At 40.9% G+C, this 20,667-nt stretch overlaps 1 protein-coding gene across 6 annotated transcripts in view; it reads right to left on the bottom strand.

Annotated features, from left to right (window-relative positions):
- atg9b (autophagy related 9B) overlaps positions 1–20,667 on the bottom strand; it is an 839,198-nt gene that overhangs the window by 17,433 nt on the left and 801,098 nt on the right. For all 6 annotated transcript variants that reach the window (XM_062517341.1, XM_062517342.1, XM_062517343.1 and 3 more), the window contains exons 6-12: positions 16,440–16,581; positions 2,975–3,723; positions 2,715–2,868; positions 2,309–2,488; positions 1,946–2,191; positions 1,521–1,780; positions 343–436 (exon numbers count right to left, since the gene is read on the bottom strand). In XM_062517341.1, the coding sequence (XP_062373325.1) occupies positions 343–436; positions 1,521–1,780; positions 1,946–2,191; positions 2,309–2,488; positions 2,715–2,868; positions 2,975–3,723; positions 16,440–16,581 (1,825 nt within the window). The remainder of the gene's footprint in view (positions 1–342; positions 437–1,520; positions 1,781–1,945; positions 2,192–2,308; positions 2,489–2,714; positions 2,869–2,974; positions 3,724–16,439; positions 16,582–20,667) is intronic.

Raw genomic sequence — 20,667 nt, 5'->3', positions numbered from 1 at the left:
TTCCCCTTTAAAATGAAAAGGTCAAACAAACTTGGTTGATATCTACAGATCAAAATATGGACATAAGTGGGGCAACAGTGGTGTCAGTTGTATAACACAGACTTCACTGCATTATTTTCTACTGCCCAAATGTTGTCTGTGATATAACTTTTGCAGAAATCGTCTTAGTGTGTGGACCAATGCATTGGATTGTGAAATTGTATTGCTCAGTGATAATACTGTATGTACTGCACCAACAGATGACAGGAAAAGTTTAGCAAAAACTAAAACATATTTATCTACTCTCTCAGAATGAAAACGAGTTTCATGCACTATGGAGACTTATTTCTATCAGGAGCTTACCTCATGCATGTAAATAGCATGAAGGCTCATCTCTGCGGAGGCATACTCCATCAGCAGTGCCGAGTTATGGAGCCTTGAATCACTAGCAGACATACTGGCAGGCACACAAAAAAACAAAATCAGGTCAACTAAACAGATACAACGAGGTTGTAACATGCATCAAGCCAAAATAGTAATTTTGCTGTAAGGAGGATGGTATAGAAAGGGTGATGGAGACTACTGTCCCTGGGAAAACTACCACTTGTAACCATGTTAGTCTGCTGTACACAGCTACATTTGTATGTCCATTTGGGGATCAAAATTACATTATTGTAGTGTTTGCAAAGCAATTTTAGCTTGAAGTGCTTAACATAGAAACCCTCATACATAAGTCTTATATATGCCACTTGTTATTTTGATTTTTCTACATTTTGAAAGGGTATACAGTACTATGCAGTTTCAGGTATTTTTGGAGACTTTAGAGCTCCTCCTAGAGTCGTGGGCATTTTCATATTTTACTCTGCCAAATGGCCTACTTCTCGTGACTTGTACCCCCTGTACACAATGAAATGCTTTTGTTGAGGAGGCAAAGGATTAACAACAACAGGCAAAAATGATCTCCAAGAGCTATATCTACTGAAAGATAGAAGAGAAAAGATTTACCTATAACAAGTTTGTTTACCATCAAATTGGCTTTGTAAAGGTTATATTGAGGTGACAATCTTGCATAGTGTATCTAAATAATGAAGACATTCTGAATATGTATGCAGTTTCATCACACATCTATACATTTATCTGTATTCTACCATCTTTCTACATTTCCATATTTCTCTACCCTATTTCCATGTTTCCCTATTTGATTTGTTTTGATAACCTTTCCAATACAATTGTCCTCACAATTGTCCTTTTTCTCTACATATCCCCTCTCTTTGTGCATACTAAAAACATCATTTCAACTTTGTAATATTTAACTTTATATGTCTTTTACATTCTATGTTTAGTAGTATTTACAAAAAAAATGCAAATGAGATAGGGTAATGTCCTCAACATGTGATACTCTTTAAATCACATAACTACCAACCATTATGTACTTTAGACCAAGATCAGAACGTACTTCAGAAAAAATAGAAACGGTTTACCATTATGTGTAAGTTTATGTTACAAACAGAACTGTCTACCAACATGAAATTTGACCTCACCTGTCCACTACAGTGCGGTCACTAAAGTACATAGTGCTACCATGGTTCTGTGGTAAAGAATGGCGGCTGTTTGAGGGCAGAAGAGTGTTCACAGAGTGGGTACGGCTGGCTGGGCAAGGCTGTGAAGCAGACAGTGAAGCCAGAACAGAAGCAGCAGCTGACACAGTAGTGTTTGGGGGGAGAAAACGCCAGTCCCGGCTGGGTAGACCAGGTGCTTTCAACCATGGATGAGTAAACACACTAGCCAGAGGATTGTTTGGCTGGGAACAGAGAAGAGTGAGGTAGAAAATACAGTTGAGTTGAATCAAATTAGAATCAGAAACAGAATCAGACATTTTTTGTCATTGGACAAGTCCAACGAGGCACCACAGTCACACACATCTGCCCTTTTGGAAACACCCCATTAATGAAGTTAAGCTACTCACACTAGTGTTGGACTCGTTTGAAAACAGTGACCCACAGAGTGGGGCCTCAGACAACAAAGGTTGGGTGGAGGGTCCTGATTGGGCATCCTGCTGGACTTTCTCTTTCAAGTGGCTAATGAAGACAGAACTGTCCTGTGGTGGCTGCCATCGTGGGTTCTTGATAGTGAAATGCATCAGCGACAGTTCTGTCTTTCCATTTTCTGCTTGCTGATAGACAGAAGCCTCTGTCTGGCCCTCAGACATCCACTACAATAGAAGATTAGACATGACATTCTGACTTAAGAGCAGGCCTTGAGTGCTTTAATCATATTCATATAGAGACAACGCAAAAGCAGGAATTTCACTTCAGATGGCATCAGTCACCTGTGGATTTCCATGGCGACGTATGTCCATTTGGGCAAAAGAGCATATATCCCCGACACCTACCACCTCCACAGTGAAGTTACGGAAAAAGTCTATGATCTCAAGTGACTTCTGGCGCAGGAGGAAGATAAGGATGAATGGGGTGATGACTGGGCTAATCAGTTCCTCCAAGATGAATACCTAGGAATATATAGGTAAATTCAGTATTACCCAAAAATATATAACAAAGAACCTGTCAACAGTTAGGAGGTGTGTTTCTGCTATACCAAAAGTCTTAGATCAACGAACCAAATGTATTTACTGTCATTCCTTGTGACTGTCTTGTCATTCTATTAGCAAATAATGTCGGATGAAAACATGCCAAGTAATTTCCAGCTAACATACAGTACATAAATAAAAGTCTCACCGCCTTATACTGAAAAAGTTGAGCCAGCTCATCACGGGTTTCACTCTTGCTGGCATTTCCCTTCCAATGGTCAGGCATATAGTGGATATGTGCTAGGACACACTGCAGCAGTTGCTCTGGACACCACACCATGTGTTCATCTGGGATGAATGATCTGTGGACCACAGAATATAATGTTGATAATTAGGCTACCTGCTGTCAGCGTTCAGATGGAATGATCATTCGGACTGAGTTTAAACATCATCAAATAAAATGCCCACCTTGTTAAAGTGATGACCACACCCAGCACTGTAATTGCTGTTAGAATGTGTTGTACTGTCAGCACATCCTCATCATAGACTGTGAGTGCAATCAAGACAGCCAAAACTGAGCCAGAGAAGAAGGCTACATTACGGGCCAACACAGAAAGCAGTGGAGAGGCAAAAGAGTTCATGTATTTGGCAGCTGGTTTATAGCCACGTCCAAGCCGTCCTTGCAGTTCATGGTCTAGTTCGTTGAAATGGCGGAGATAGAGCCGACCATATAGAGACCAACGGCGTGTTCCCAGGCTGCCTGGTTCACGCTTGATCACTTCAGCATAGCTAAAGAATGCATAGAGAACTTGCCAGACTAGCACCAGAGGGCAGAGCAACAGGTTTGCCACACCTGCTAATAGGATTACCCGGCTTAATTGCTGTGCCAACTCCAGTCGATTGCTCGCACGCTTGTACTTAGGATGAAGGTTCCATTTGTTCTGAAAGAGTGAACCAGGACCCCAAAATAGAATAAGTTCAAAATTGTATTTGAGTCCCTGTGTGAGGAAAACAACTTCACCCAATATGGGTAAATGTAGCCGCACAGGTAGCACTGATTTGTTGACCATGGCCACAGTGTAGTTCTTGAAACGTAGGATTCTGTGGTAGATATCCAGTTCTGTCAGCTCTTTTTTGTGAATGCACATCTGCTGTTCACGCTGCAAGCTGATGAGACGGTCTTGGACTTCCTGCCAAGTAAAGTTACAGAGCTCATCCTGAAGACATAAGACACAAAAGTAATAATTTGTACAGTGTACTTAGATAAGACATTTGTGATAACAAATTCACAATGTATAAATATTTGTAATTCTACTAAAATTCTAACACTTGAGTCATGGGGTCCTAGTTTTATCTGCATGTAAAACTTGTAAAACCACAGTTCCATGATTGATGCATAGAGGCTTTTTTTGCCAGCGCTACTGATTGCAATGTACACACGTAATATACCTATTCCCTTCATAAATCTGTAAGTGGGTGGAGGCCCACCTCCACAATTATCCTTATATGTAAGGGTATAATTTGGTTTTGTAGTGTTTATGTTGTCAGAAAAGAAAGTCTCAACACGTTAGCTAACATGATAGCATTATAGTCACCGTTAAGTGCAATAGACCAGTGAGATATAGGACTAGCCTTATTCTTCCTAACCTTTGTTCATTTTAATAACCTTACAAGTGTTTATTCTGCATTTAGCATACAACAATCTGGTTTATTATTTGGTATATGGACATTATTTTAATTTACTATTTGAACTTAAGTTATGTTGAGGCAGAAACTGGACTTTAAGGTGACATTCATGGGGTGCAGACTTGAGCAGGTAAGGTAAAACATGCATTGGAGCCCATAATAGGTGCAGGGATGGTGAGTGTGACAGAAATAATCGTTGACTAATATAGAAAAAATAATCAACAGATTATAGTTGACAACCAAAATAATCATTACGGTAGTTGCAGTCCTATTCTGAACCTCAATGAAGTCAACAATACAATTACCAAGACTCAACATTCGAACACCATCGAGTTAGTTCAATAAATATCATTATAGACATCACTGATTATTATCAATCATTTTGTCCATATTACTCAAACTTCTACTTAATAGTAGCCTGCTGGTCAATTGTGGCAGAGGGAATTAGAGGCAAAATTCATGTTGACCATGATTCAATTTATCAAGGCCGTAGCCATGATGTCAACATTGGGGGGGGACCAAATTTGTGGCGGTTTCATTCTTAACCATAATTTTCAATTTTCAAATTATCAAATATTTCAGAATTGTTTTTCTCCTCACACACCTCCATGTCAGCATGCTCATGCTCTCTATCAGGTTGGCCCATAGCCTACTGTAGACCATATAGACTATATAGGCTATATAAACACGGTAGTTGTTCAACCAGATGAATAAAATAGAATGGGTTTCCCAGTGTCATTTGTAGTGGTGTTGTGGACTGATACAACTCACATTCAATACAATAATAGTTAACCTAATTACAGAATCATAGATGTTCTGTAGGCTACAGTGGGTACGGGTTGAGAATGCACCTTCTCCCGCGGGACTCCCGAAGAGAAAAAAAAGGCCGTCAAGCCGATTTTTTTCGAGGCTAAGGCAATGTACCCAAACAACCACCAGGTGGCAGAAAGTTTCATCCCGCATTTCAACTGCATTTAATGATGAAGACCTTATATCCGTCAATAGTCGACTCCTTAATCTCATTTAATCATTAAAATGAAGGTGATGACTGGCGAAATTATTCAAACGACGTTTCAATGAACCATTGTTGAAATGAATGAAAATGGTTATAGAAAAATCGCCTACAGCCTAACGCCGACACAGCTGATTCTTTGATTGATTCTAAGCTGTTTTGATGTAGGGGATGGGTAAACTGGCGCGCTACAAACATTAGTAGGACTAGCCTACTTAGACACTTTAGTCATAGGCAACGTTGCCATGTTAATTTGGGCTAGAAGTGCTTGCCTGTCCGCTGCTTCTCCCGAATTGTGTGGCAAATTTGTCAACAATAATCAGCTTAAATGTCAAATCATATTTATTTCTCTTTGTCGCCATGGTATTGGGGGAAACGCGGAGAAACGAGATGGTCAGTCCTCGTATTTTTTCTTCGCGTTTCGTTATAAGAAATATATAAGTAATAGTTAAAGTCTTCTTCCGTATTGAACAGATACGGGACGCTCTTTGTTCCATATTTTAAGGAACTACTCAATGCGCACACACTACAATGAAAAACACACAAAGAAAACACTAAACATATAGCCTACAACCTAATGACACTTTAATGCAGCGTTTCTCAAACTATGGGCCGCGAAACGTGGAGACTGCTGCTGGTCCGCGAGACATGGAGTGAAATTAGGTCCGGTGCTTCATCTGATAATTTGCTGCGCAATTGAATTTAATGAATTTATTGTTTTTACAAAGTGCCATTATCATTGCCATATTCTCTTAAAACATAGGCTATATATTTGAAAACGAGTTGATTAAAGGTTTCTAATGGTGTTTCTATAAAAGCAGAGATTGAGATGTGTGTTTGGAACAGTTTTTCAAATCCCCCGGGGGGTATTTAGACTCCAGGGTGTTAAGCACTCATTCACAACTTTCTCATCGCTAAATGCTCTCTTGTGTTGCGTGATCACACAAGTATATCTGTCGTAGTGTGCTTTTAATTTGATAGGCCTAATTATTATCTCCGCCAAGGAGGTTGTTTTCATCGGGGCTCAGTGTGAAAGGAACAGGTCAACCCCGCGATTAGGGGTGTGTGACTGATGACTTATTTGGCAAGGCTATCATTAGGCTTACTATGCATGGCTGTAGGCAGCTATGAGGCCACTGAGATCTGGACCTCATCGGTTTTGAGAGCTGGAAATACATGTGTTTGCTAAATATCGGTATATTGTTGTGCATGTTGCGTTCGCGACTCGGGGAAGTGAAAGCAGTTCTGTATAGACATTGCAAGTTTTCATGGTGATCATCAGCACAGCTGTAGCTGATTGTGAAAGCCGATTGGAAATACATAAGTTTAGAGCGAACGTTTCAACTATGTTTGCCATGGTAGACAAAAACACTCAAATAAAACAATAGCCTAAAAAATAACTGTAGTGCATAATGGACACGGCTCTATATCCTAAATCATTTTCGAGGTTCGCCATTTGGTAATATGACCTATCCTTACTGACAATAATTTTTTGGGCACGAATGAATGGGTTTGCCCTTAGTTTAAATGGAGGCCGGGGAGAGCGTGCGGCAGCTATTGTTATGTATGGAGCTGGCTTAACAAAGTTTTGTGCGTTATATATATATATATACACACACACATATATATATATATATATATATATATAGAGAGAGAGAGAGAGAGAGAGAGAGAAAGAGAGAGAGAGAGAGATTCATGCATGCTGCATGCTGCATTACCGTGACCCTATACCTTGTGGATGTCCATTTCATGAAGAGCAATTGTCTTGTGCGATCATTCCCCCTCCCCCAAACTCGTCTAACCAGTTCACTACATTATAGCCTACCTATATGCGGCACTGAGGACGACTGCCTCCCTCCCCTCTTCTCTCTCGACAGACACTTGAGCCCGACACTATGGCCGTTTCTCAATGTGCGTTCTTTTCTATACTTGTGTTCTCATGAACTCGAGAACCGTTAAAAAACGTCATCAAACACTGCCGAAGTACTGTTCCATTTCACAAGTTCGCATTTGTTCAAGAACACATACAAGTCAATGTAAAAATGTGTGTGAGTGTGCGCTGAACCACGAATTCACATATTAACTTTTCTTTTCAGCAGACATCACAAACAGAAAAAAAATCGCAAAACAGAAAATCTTTCATTTTTTTAATAAAACGATGCCTTTTGTCTTGATGGGTTCCGGAGAGGTTCGTGGAGTGGGTTTTGAACCCCGGTCGCTGGCGTACGATTCATATGCTTCAACCAGTTGCGCCACAGCTCGAATCTAATCACTGCCATGCTTAGCCTTGCCAACAAATATACGGGATTCAGTCAGTCGAGTTTATTTATTCGCGGCATGCACTTGAAACGCCTATCAAAAGTTCTGACATGTTAAACTGACGTTAGTTATTAATTCACCACATGATAAAATGCTGTCATATAGCTTGACGCCCAGCAGCCTATGGTAGTCTATGCCTATCTCTGAATCAACATGAACATGCAGACGATACATAAGTTGCTAGAAACTTATTTTGCGGAGCAAGGCCTGCTAGTCGATGGTTACAATGAATCACCCTCACTGCCCTATCGCATATCTGACCATCCATTGTTACAATGTTACAAAATGCGCGATCTTCTCCATGCATGTAGCCTACGGTTATAAGTAAAGTGACAAGCATAGGCATGTATTAAAGAAATTTCTGTTAAATACATTTTATTTTCAGTTGTCAAAAGTGGTGGGGACAAAATCTGTGATAACAAGTGCTGGGTACATGTAGGCTACCCAGCGTCGCCGGTTAAAATGAACATGCCTCCGTTTTAAAATAGCCTACACACATTTCTAAGTATTCCTAGCATGTAAATGTAGCCAAAATGTCCATCTTGTCCATCTCTTTCGTCTTCGCCTTGACATTGACAATAATAGCCTATTCACGGAAATGCGGTCTTGTAACCGTAATGAATTCATGAATTAATCTAAGGTTGCCTTTCGAGTATTTCAGGTTGAATTGAAGGCTATTTCCTTCTGATAGGCCTATAGGCGATTTTCTAAAACCATTTTCATTCATTTCAACAATGGTTTATTGAAACGTCGTTTGATTAATTTCGCCAGTCATCACTTTCATTTTAATGATTAAATGAGACGGCTATGCGGAGCATTTCTCTCCCTCTCCATTGACCAAAACGTTGGTCTGGCATCTCTGCTGGACTGACTGAATAGGCTACGTCGAGTGAGAGAGCTGTGAGTTAGGCTGTGAAACATTTGAAAACTCTGCAACTGCAATCTAACATGCCGAGCGTCATGTCTCTTTTCTCTGCTTGTCACCAGCGCGGTGTCTTCGGGTTTTTCCATGAGCCGAACCTTCATATTATTAGGGCGGTCTTATGTTGCCCCCTTGTGGTTGCAATTTTAATTAAAGCTGCGAGCAGCAATGTGGGGGCCAAGCTTTGGAAATTTGGAAAGACAACCCCCCCTCCGCCCCTCCCCCTGTGACCACCATAGAGGAGTATTTGTGTGCTTTTATCTGGGCTTGAGAGAGAGAGAGAGAGATGAAAGCGTTACTGAAAAATGAGCTGACTTCCTGTGATTATAGCGCCCCCTTAGTGGTCAAAAGACATGACATGGGAGAGTGGGCGTGTGCAAATGGAACCCCCCCCCCACGACCACCATAGAGGAGGGTGTGTGTGCTTGTGTCTAGGTTTGAGAGAGAGAGAGATGAAAGCATTAATGAAAAATGAGCTGACTTCCTGTGATTATAGCGCCCCCCTAGTGGTCAAAAGACATGATATGGGAGAGTGGGCGTGTGCAAATGGAACCCCCCCCCCCACGACCACCATAGAGGAGGGTGTGTGTGCTTGTGTCTGGGCTTGAGAGAGAGAGAGATGAAAGCATTATTTGAAAAATGAGCTGACTTCCTGTGATTATAGCGCCCCCTAGTCGTCAAAAGACATGACATGGGAGAGTGGGCATGTGCAAATGTAACCCCCCCCCACGACCACCATAGAGGAGGGTGTGTCTGCTTGTGTCTGGGTTTGAGACAGAGAGAGAGTGGATGTGAAGAAAATAGCCAAAATTAATTTCTATTTTTTTTTTTTGTGTGTGTGTGTCCTTGGGATGTGTTCCTAAGTCCACTTACCAAGTTTGGTTTTGATAGGTGAAAGTGTTGTTTATTATAGCGCCCCTAGTGTTCAAACGTCACCAAATTTAGTGTAGGTCCTCAGGATGTGCTCACAAGTCCACGTACCAAGTTTGGTGTTGATAAGAGAAAGTTTTGTTAATTATAGCACCCCTAGTGGTCAGAGTACACCAAATGTATTGTGTGTCCTCAGGGTGGGGTCCCAAGTCCATATACCAAGTTTGGTTTCGATACGTGAAAGCATTGCTGAGATATGAGCCTACGTCCTGTTACTATAGCGCCCCCACAGTTGTCAAAGGGCACCAAAGTTGTTGAGGCTTCTCTTAATTGGGTTCTGAGCCCATGTTCTAAGTTTGGTCTTGATACGTGAAAGCCTTGCAGAGATATAGGTTCACTTCCTGTGTGGCGGCTTCGCCGCCAATTTGGATTGGCTGTTACAGGCGAGCACTTCCGTCAATTGTACCATAAAGCAATGCAATTATAAGTCATGGTCTGAAGATGGTCTGTGCAAATTTTGGTGAGAATCGGATGAAATCTCTGACCTGTGAAACTTTTTGAAAGTTTTGACCTTGGTCTATTGTTGGCGCTACAGCGTTTGTGGCAAGTCTTGTTAATAGGTGGGTGGGGCTATACCTTTTGCGTTAATACACTGAGCAAGTTTCAGCTTGATAGGTCTAAGCATTTTAGAGTTATTTGCATTAATGTTGTTGAGAAATTGATGAATTTTGACCTGTTGGTGGCGCTAGAGGTTTGAGGTTAAGAGTCTGTAAATTGGGGAAAGTGGTCATTGGCCATAGAGGAATATGTGTGTTAAATTTCAAAACTTTTTACTGTATGGTTCTATGGCTTCCATAGAGATTTAAGTTTAACACTAGAAGCGCCGGGCCGTTCTGACCCACTTATACCTAGAAGCGCCGCGCCCCGGTCATTTGACCGCTTTGACGACCTACTAGAAGCGCTGTGCTGGTGTGAACTACTTAAAGCGCGGCGAGGCGGTCAAAAGACCGCTGAGTCCTTAGAATGGGAGGCTGTTACTTACACATAATGATAGCTAGATGGCGCTTCGTGCACGAATCAAATCGTTCAGTTTGCACTAAGCCATGCGTCATTCGTGTCAGACCGTGTTGTTGATAGTCTGTTGTTTCATTATGACATACAGCACGTTTGAGTTATCTGTTTATTTATTTGTGTTGATTTGTGTTGTTTGAGGTAAAAACTCTGGAAGAGTTTTTGAACAAACCTTAAGCAAACTTGACTTTCAACTTTTTCATAGTATTTAATTTTTTATATTTCGTTTTTACATTTTGTAGCCTATGCTACGTAGAAATGTTATTTTAAAATGGAGGCATGCGTTCTGCGATAGGAGCCTGACCCGACGGGAGGGGAAGGATGAAAAATGTCGACCCAACACCAATTTTCATTCATTTAGGGAGAAAAATCTTAGGGTCTAGCTACCTCGGAGGGAGGGAGATAGAGAGAGCTATAATGCTGAGCAGGCATATGCGCGAGTGAAAGATATTCTCCGTTTTGCGAATGTGTAGGCTATGTTTGCGATGTCTGCTGAAAAAAAGCTATAGGCCTATTGTTTCTACAATTTAAGCTAACTTCTATGTGAATTCGAGATTCAGGACTGAGACACACATTTTGACGGATTATCGGAGTGTAGGCGTAGCCAACTGGTAAGAGCTTCAGCCTCTTGATCCGAGGTATGCTGGTTCGATCCCCGACCTATTCAGGGCTGAAGTACTTTTGAGTAAGGCATCAATAAAGTAGGCTATATTCTATTCTATTCTATTCTTTTCCATTCACACAACTACACGCACGCTGGCGAATTCGAACATTCTGAAACGCGCATATGCGATGAAACATGATTGCGCATTCTTCCACGAGTTGCCTACCCAGCCTACAGCCTACAGGGGACAGAGAGAGGGGGTGGGGAGGCAGTTAATAGTCCTCAATGCCTTGGTGATGTCTGTAGCCTAGACGAGTGTATGGGGGAGGGGGAATGATCGGTTTCAAATAGGCTATTTGCAATGGATAGTGTGTTATGTATAGACCCCGAAGCCATTTGCTTTGAGAATAACCGCTGGCTGGTGAAGTTGTTGGCTGGCTAGCTGGCTCAGCCGAAACCTAAATGGTGCCTGCAGCCGCCAAAGTTTTCATGACTGATAATGGCTTTAGTTGCCACTTCATGTCTACAGATGTCTATTTTGTACTAGATCTCAACACACAATGTTATTGTATTATTTTGGACAACGTTCTGCACATTTCACTTCATTGTAGACTGCATGCGTTGTGAGCAGTGCAGCAATCTCTCGAAAGGAAACGGTGGAAGTCGCAGCCTAATAGCCTGGCCCTATCGCGTTCAATGCTGTAAATCCGTCTGTTCCAGAACATTTGGTTCATATCATCAACCTTTGGTTTTGGTGTTTGTGCAACCGCGGGCCCTGAAGATTTTTCGCGTGTCTCTATGATATAGGCCTAATTATTTTTAGATGCAAAAAGTCTAACTGGCTTAGTCAAAGTTTGTCAGATGGCAGCTCAATTTGGCTCAGAAAATTATTGGCTGGCGAAATTATTTTTCGTTAATGGTAAACTCACTCTCGCTAATGGTAAACTCACTCTTGATGAATTTTGACCTGTTGGTGGCGCTAGAGGTTTGAGGTTAAGAGTCTATAAGTTGGTGAAAGTTCTTAGAATTGTGAGTAGAATAAGTGTGCCAAATTTCACAACTTTAACTGTACGGTTGAGTTCGACCAATCAGAGCTGTGGAATAATAATAAGAAGAAAACGTAGAATCACTATGGGTTCCTCGCAGCTTCGCTGCTTGGCCCCCAATTACAAAGTCCCGATGCTTCGGGATTCCCGATGTGCGGCAAAGAAAGGAGCATTCTCAACCCGTACCATCTGTATCTATCAATCGATCTATCTAGGCCTATCTATCTATGCATCAGTCAGGAGCCATAGCCAATTAAAAATACATGATAAGAATATTGGTGTCACAATTGTTTTGAAATTGATAATAGGTCAAGAAGTTTGATTTGGGATGAAATTGACGTAGCCTACATTTATCTTTAATGTCAAGTCAAATTCAGTGCCTGTCACTTTAAGAACGTGAGAATAATTTTACTTCAGTCATATTTTCGGCTAGTCTAAAATTATGCCTAGGAATATGAAAGCAATGCTTATGTTCTAATTCTATGTAGTTTATCTAAATGTTAAACAAAACAAACAAGTGGAAGAACACAATAGTCAAGCAGTAGGCTAGTTCATTATTTTGGCTGTGCCACAGCCTGAAGATGGAGAACAAGTAGAAATGTATTGCAATTTAAAAACTGGATTTCTCGGGAATGGCTTGGGAGTTATTCCACCGCGATGGGCCAGGTGTGGAGATGGAATGTAGGCCTAATATGATTTCAGTATTCACGTTGATTTTCTCGCGAACCGTTTATTACAGCAACTAGTGTAGCCTAATCAGAAAGCTTGTGATTAGCCTAAACTTCGTGAGCAATCCACCAGAGAATAGTTGGTGCGCAATTTGATTCTTTTGCGAGCTGCAGATAGAAGAATATATAATTATATTTCGTGTAGGCTAAATTTACATTGATACCACCAGAAAGCTCGTGCTCTGTCAAGTGACATGCATATCAGTGTGACTAGTGAGCAATCCGATAGAGAAGAATAGGTGAGCATTTTGCATTTTGCGTCTCAGATCATTTCTCTGCGCTGAAAACATTGTACAGACAGATACTATACCTGTAGTTGATCTAAAGAGCCCACCTATATGCTGTGGTCTAGTCTAGTCACCAACTGTCAACTGAAAGTGAACAGATTGATGAAAAAGAAGAATGGATTTGGCGTGACATTTCTTGCGTGTGTGTGAGAGCGTGAGATTGATGTTGAAAGGGTGCGTCACGCCAGGTAATGAAGGTGCTACTATTAAGCTATTTTGTGCATTTGAGTGGATTTGCCAGTGACAATTCAGATCGCGGTCGTTAGCGTTGGTTTCCAGTAGCGTTTTTTAATTTATTTATTTTTCTATGTCCGAATATTGGGGGGGACATTTTGGTCGCATCTGAATATTGGGGGGGGAGTCCAACCTGATAGACATTTAGGTTCAGGCCTTCTTCTCACAGTCGTTTCTAGCTGCATTGCTGTCATGTTCACGTTTGTTTGTTAGCAAGCTAGTCATTTCAGCTATAGGGACTTGCCACCCAGGCAATCATTTAAAGCTTTCGGTATCATTCACAAATTAAAAACCTTTTTTAACAGCTTATTGTAGGCTACATTCCTATTAGGACAATCACACACCTGGAGACACTTCAAAGAACATACTAGCTCATCCTGTAATATAGCCTACATAAAATATCCTACTGTAAGCTAATGTTACATTTGCTAGATATCCTACCTGTTGCTTTATCATCGTTGATTGGCGTTGTTTGATATTGTATTCCGTATTCCAATGGTGTCTAAGTCTATAGCCTATGGCCTACTTTTAACCTGCATTAGTGTAGATATGAAGGCTATAAGCTATCCTACCAGTCGTTTCACTGTAGGCTACTAAAGTGTCAGCTCCTGCAACTCGTTTGAAGTTGGCAACTTCATTTCAGTCTTTTAAATTCTAATAAATGAAGAGTTATTTTCCATAATAGCCTATTTCCACAATTTTGATGCATTTTCATAAATCACTTTTTAAATGTGACTTTCCAAGTAATTTCAGTGGAATTGTAATTGGGTTATTGTTATTTATCTATTCTTCTGTGTAGTCTAGTTGTCTAGTTGGCCTGATACAATGTTTTACACAGTCAGCAACCTTTTTGCATTTACATGCAATGGTAATTCCTTCCATGGAATTACATTTTCTAGTTTAAATAGTAAAACCATTCAATGAGTACATGCTCAAAACAGAACACATAATTTTAATGGGTGACCATTACATCCCCCCACCCCCACCCCCCCAGCCAGCGGCATATCTGGACCAAAGAAGGGTTTCATGTCCACCACATTGACTGTGTCTACCTTCGAATTATCAGACACCCAGCGCACACGGTAGTTTACTGGACCTAATCTTTTTTCCACCTTAGCAGGTCCCGACCAAAGAGGTGCAAGTTTGGCAGAAAATTTAACAGCTGCTTTCGACAATGGGTGCGTCCAAAGCCATCGATATCTCAAAGTTGCGACAGCCGTTGACTTCCATGTTAAAGCCAGATTAGAGCGGTCACGTGGTTAGTGGGTAGACTCAGTAGTTCCCTCGGTCCCTGGTTTACTACGGGATTGACAGCAGCGATCGCATTAATATTTACGGTAAATACTCGATGAAAATTACTATAAACTGCATTTCTACATACATATATTACTCAATGAAAATGCATTATTATGCACACGATCATAAGTCAGGTAGAAAAGTCTTATTATAACACCTGAGATATTCATTCATTCTCAATGGAATAGTTCCTTTCAACGACCCTGACATACCGGAAGTGGCGCCATTGTTTGTACACGGGAGTCAATGGAAGTGTCGCAACTTTGATATATCGAAGGCTTTGGGTGCGTCCTAAGCAAGACCAGATCCCCAACCATAAAGTGTACATCCCTACGGCGTGCATTGTAGTATCTGGCTTGTCTGGCTTTGGCTAAACCTACATGTCGCTGAAAATCTTCATGAATGTGTTGCTGTCTGTGCAGTGTTGTGTTGTGTATGCAGGTGAGGTAGGTGTTGGTGTTTTGGAGATGAGACGCTCGAATGGCCCCTTAATGCTACGCCCTAGCCCCAACAATGCTGGTGTCACACCAGTTGTTTCATGCGTGGCACTGTTAATGGCCAGACGGAACTCTGGGAGCCATCTGTCCCAGTTTTGATGGTGCTGCTCCACAAATGATGCTATCATGGTTTTCATGGTTCTGTTCACCCTTTCTGTCATGTTAGTTTGAGGGTGGTACGCTGTGGACAGCTTTTGCATAACGCCCCATGACTCGCATAGAGAGGACATGACTTGACTGGTGAACTGGGGTCCACGGTCTGAGACCATGTAGGCTGGCACACCCCACCTTGTGAAGACTTCGTCCTTCAGGATTTTACAGACCCGTGTAGTCTTTGCGTCTTTCATTGGGAACAACTCCACCCACTTGGTGTAATAATCCACCACAACCATGAGCATCGTGTTCCGGGCTTCCTCTACCCTCTGTCCCCATAGCATAGTTTTGTTACCACCAGGCTGCACTAGCCATTAGTGTGATTGCTAGAGATAGGAAGCACTGATTTCTTTTTTCCTAATTTTGATAACGTGTTGACTAACTTCATATAGAAAATTGTAAATAGCCTGATGGCATGCAGCTAATGGGATAAGCCTACTGGACATAGTTGGGAAGTCATGGTAGGCCAATTTGATGTGAATACATACGCACAAGGGTAATTTTCTCTCCTTGATGAGTAGTCTCATGGTACGCACAGTGCGTACGGACGTACGCCTGCAGGCGCCACTTATCTTACACATAAAGCTTACATTGCTGGCACTAACTTTCACCTGAACTTTTTTTTTCATGCTAGCATGAACGTCTCTTTTTAGTACACCAGAAGCATACATAAACGCCTTGACATGGTAGTGATTTTTACCGCTTAAAATTCATTTATTTTCATTTTGAAAGAAACAACACGGTGAGGCAATGGAAAACGCCACTTGCAGGTCATTTGTTTAGAACAGGAAATCTCGTTACCGGGACAACGTGACACTTTCACCTACGCACTCTATTGAACTTCAATGGCTTTGCGATGTCTGACATCACAAGCAAGCAGTTTTGCTGAATCGCCCATTTTTTTGTGTCTATTTCTAATTTCAAGATTTTCATATGAAGGAGGGCACAACCATGCCTAATGTTCATGATAGCTCTTTGTTTATGCACAACCTCTCATAATTCATGAACACCAAGAAAAAAAATATTTCCATTCTATGTCACCTTTAACCAGACTTAACGTAACGTAACGCAGCCGTAATGTATCCGGTGTAGCCTCCCCGTCAGAGTTCTCCTTTAACCTCAACTTCTTAAACCCTTTCTACTCATATTTAGCAGGGGTGGAGGTAGAGGACACTGTATTATATTTCTTGAACAATGCGTTTTCTTACCATCCTTATTTTCAGAGCCTTAATGTAAAACTGCCGGATCTCCCAGTAACTGAGGACATTGAAGATGACTTTTATAAGACGGTAGATCCAGAAGACGGCTGCCAATATCATCAGAAAAATAATCCAATTACTGCTTTGAATTCTGAGAAAGAAGAAGACATGTAAATCAATGATCAAGTCTGGTTCAGGCAAAGCAAGACAAGGCAGGCTTATTTATTTAATGCATTTACATAAACAGGCGATTCAATGTGCTTTGCATCAACAAAAAGCAAATTCTAGATGGTACTGTCCATGTATCAATCACACTGATATAGTTTTTGTCTTGTGCATGTTTCTGATCATAAAAGAAGATTATCGATTGAGATTATATGTGTGTGATGCCACTTGATTTCAAAATTGTATAAGGTTTAAAAATCCTGTAGTCTGAGTACGCGTACCACAGTTTGAGAACCACTGCACTAGATTTCTTTTATGTTCTACTTACAGCTGTGAGAAGACTATCATAGCCTGCAGAAAGAAAATTACTCACTCAAGAACAAAATAGCGACACTGAAATGTAATGACCAAGTTCATACAGGAAAGTTCAAACTGGCAACAATTTTCAGTATAAATTTGTATTTCTATGCAGCTTCAATGAAACATCTTGAGCAGATCTAGGGCGTTGTGACCAAGCATACTACTGTGTATTTACAGTCTTGAAATCTTGAATACTAGTTCTGAGAATTTCTGAAACGCTTTTGTAGGGAAATAAGTTTTTCACAACCAGCACTCTTGACACAGGTTTTTTTTTGTTGTTCATTTGTTTCACATGTTGTCTTTGCTCAGTGCTGCCAGAGGTTTTGGAGAGGATGAAGGAATTTCTTCGTGCACCAAGATTATCAACAGCAAGGCCACACCTAGGCCAACCAACAGCAACAACAGCAACAACAGCAACAACATCAAGGCCCACGCCAGGGGCCTGTACTACGAAGCGGGGTTACTGGCTTAGCTGGGTAACTTCGAGAGTAAGTTGATCACGTGTGGCGTAACTTCCCGGTTAACCCGTACTACGAAAGGTGGATAGGTTTTAACCGAGGTATGCTGCCATGGCAATTTACGCTGCATCTCAAACCTGCTCCGAGCAAATTGTAAGCGCCTCACTTCGCAAGGCGAGGGTTTTTAAAGACCGCCAGAATCTTTCTCCATATAATATTCTCTATGAAAGATTGTAACAAATCCACTGAATAAAGATTTGTCCCTTTTAAAATTAAACACAAGCTGGGGAAATGAGTAATGAAAATGTTCTTGTATATACATATTTATACTAAATATATTGTATATACATGTAAACACAACATGTATTTATTTTCCTATTATTGCTTTGTATTTATGTTGTGCTATCCCTTTATGGAACACACAAGTTTAAGGCAGGGATGGGGGTTTGGTCTGATAGACAGGCCAATGAGGAGAGACTGTCAAGTTTTTGAATGGAGAGCGCCGCTGGGAAAGGAAGAGTTTTTGGAGACAGGTTACCTGGTAAAGACGCTGTGTTTTCTTTGTTCCTATTGTTCTTTGGGATTACTATTTTTTGTTGGACTAGTACACTGTTTTTGGAGCGCAAGCTAAGCCGCGATCGTCTGTTTTTTACTTATATGGATTTAACGCGTCGGACTGGGCAATTTCCTGACTGTCATAAACTAAAGGTTGCGGTGAGACAAAGACTTTATTTTTCGTTCCTTTTTGCTGGACACATGGACTAAACTTATAAGAGACTATGGTTATCATTTGTTTCCTTTTGGACCGGGCCTAAAACTGTTCGTATAATTGTTTGTTTGAGTGCGGGGAAGAAGCCGGCTGTGGGAGGGGAGGGTGGTTTAAATGCTGTTTTTCACTGGAGAGTTTAAATGATTATGAATTACACATGTTAATACACACGGTGAACGAAGTATTTGGTTATGTTTATTCATTTATAGAGCATGAAGTGTAGTGTGTTGGTTGCGCCGCCGTGCGCAACAGATGCTGATCAAGGTGCCGCGAGTCCGATTTAGCGTTTGTGATAAAACCTTATTATTAAGTATTGAGGAATTATTACAAGATAGCCTATACATTCTCAGCCGAGGGAATTCGTTGCATTTGTCAGCTGATCGAGGCAAAGTGGAGGCTATAAGCATTGGCAATATAACATATTTTCATAATTAAGAAATATTAATGCAAGCTATAACTAGGCCTATAAACCTTCTGAATGTTTTTGAGTTTCATTTTCACCTGCTGCCAGCGGCACTGCCGTTGCATCTAAAATGTTCACAGGATAGGCATACACTAAATCAGTCAATGGGGCTAAACATTCAATTATCCTTTATTAATATTTATTAATATACATGGCATGAATTGTGTTGCATCTGTAGGACTCTTATGAACTCAAAATGTATTTATTTCAACACATTTCAGACATTCCGCAAGCTATTAATCCTCCGTAACACATAGGCTATTTAACAAGTATTAGTATCGCTAATACTATTTGTGCAACAACTATATGAATAACATTAGGATAACTGACCTTGTGAGAGCTAGTCCATTCTAGTTTGAGCCAGCCGAGGCAAAGCCTCCTCGACAGCCAATGATCCTAATCGACGTCCAGGCTTGCTGCAGGCCTTGATTTTCTGTGCTGTATTACAGCTCGTACAGGTAATCTTGTGCATCAAATTCACATACCAAGTCTTCAGAATCCCCATTTGCCATATCAGTTTCAATATCAGCATTCAATGAATTAGTATTTAGTATTAAAGGGACACTTCACCGATTAGCATTAAGCTTTGTATCTTTAAAAAACCAGTCATGTTTTTGAATGGCCGTGCAACATTCCCTCAGTTTGCCTTGAGATGGGAGAAATACGGTTTTCAATGTTGGACTTCCTGCTTTCAATGATGTAAAAATCGTCATTTTACATCATTGAAAGCAGGAAGTCCTATATCTTTGTCGAGTAGAAACTACAAACACTTTCCTCATTTTTCCAAGAGGGGGCGCTAGCGGTGGGACTTCACTTGCAGAAACTAAAATATATAGCCGCCATCTTTTTTGGAAGCTATAGGCTCCCGGTCTGTGGAGAAAGCTGATAAGTAACTACGATTTAATATTAAATACTAATTCATTGAATGCTGATATTGAAACTGATATGGCAAATGGGAATTCTGAAGATCTGGTATGTGAATTTGATGCACGAGATGACCTGTACGAGCTGTAATACAGCACAGAACATCAAGGCCTCCATCAAGGCCTGCAGCAAGCCTGGACGTCGATTAGGATCATTGGCTGTCGATTAGCCTTTGCCTGGGCTAGCTCCGGCTAGCTCAAACTAGAATGGACTAGCTCTCACAAGGTCAGTTATCCTAATGTTATTCACAAGTTATGGCACAAATAGTATTAGCGATACTAATACTTGTTGAAGGTCGGGTATTCTAGCATATTCTGTCAATTTGCGGGACATTTGACATGGAAATATGTTAATTAACGTTTTGTTTTTTTTCGCGATGTTTTCGCTAATTCCTTTTGAAGACCAGCAACATTGATATATGGCCACAAGATTGAGTACAACATAAAACAATGATCGTTTTAATTTTAGAATCGTTATTAATGCCAAAATGTTACATTAATGAGTCCTTCTGTGTACTTGTCTACTTCCTGGTGGGTGCTGGTAAGGCAGTGAAAGGCAGGGAATTCTGGGAGTTGTTGGATTTTATCCACATGACCCAAAAATACATTTTCGGCTTTTTTCTCCCATCTCAGGGGAAAATGAGGGAATGATGCACGACCATTCGAAAATATGACTGGGTTTCTAACAATAAAAAGCTTAATGTAAATGGGTGAAATGCTCCTTTAAAGGTCGGGTATTCTAGCATGTGCGGTCAATTTGCGGGACATTTGACATGGAAATATGTAAAATTAACGTTTTGGGTTTTTTTGCGATTTTTTTCGCTAATTCCTTTTGAAGACCAGCAACATTGATATATGGCCACAAGATTGAGTGCAACATAAAACAATGATCGTTTTAATTTTAGAATTGTTATTAATGCCAAAATGTTACATTAATGAGTCCTTCTGAGTAGTTAGCTACTTCCTGGTTTGGTGGCTTGTAAGGCAGTGACAGGTAGGGAGTTCTGGGAGTTGTTGTCTTTTATCCACATGATCCTCACCTGGATCATGACCACCGAACTTCTGCCCTCTCCCTGTCGGGACTCTGATGTGTCCGGGT

Source organism: Sardina pilchardus, chromosome 2 (assembly GCF_963854185.1).
Source record: "Sardina pilchardus chromosome 2, fSarPil1.1, whole genome shotgun sequence".
Classification (NCBI taxonomy): domain Eukaryota; kingdom Metazoa; phylum Chordata; class Actinopteri; order Clupeiformes; family Clupeidae; genus Sardina; species Sardina pilchardus.
This window is presented reverse-complemented; position numbering and strand designations above follow the sequence as displayed.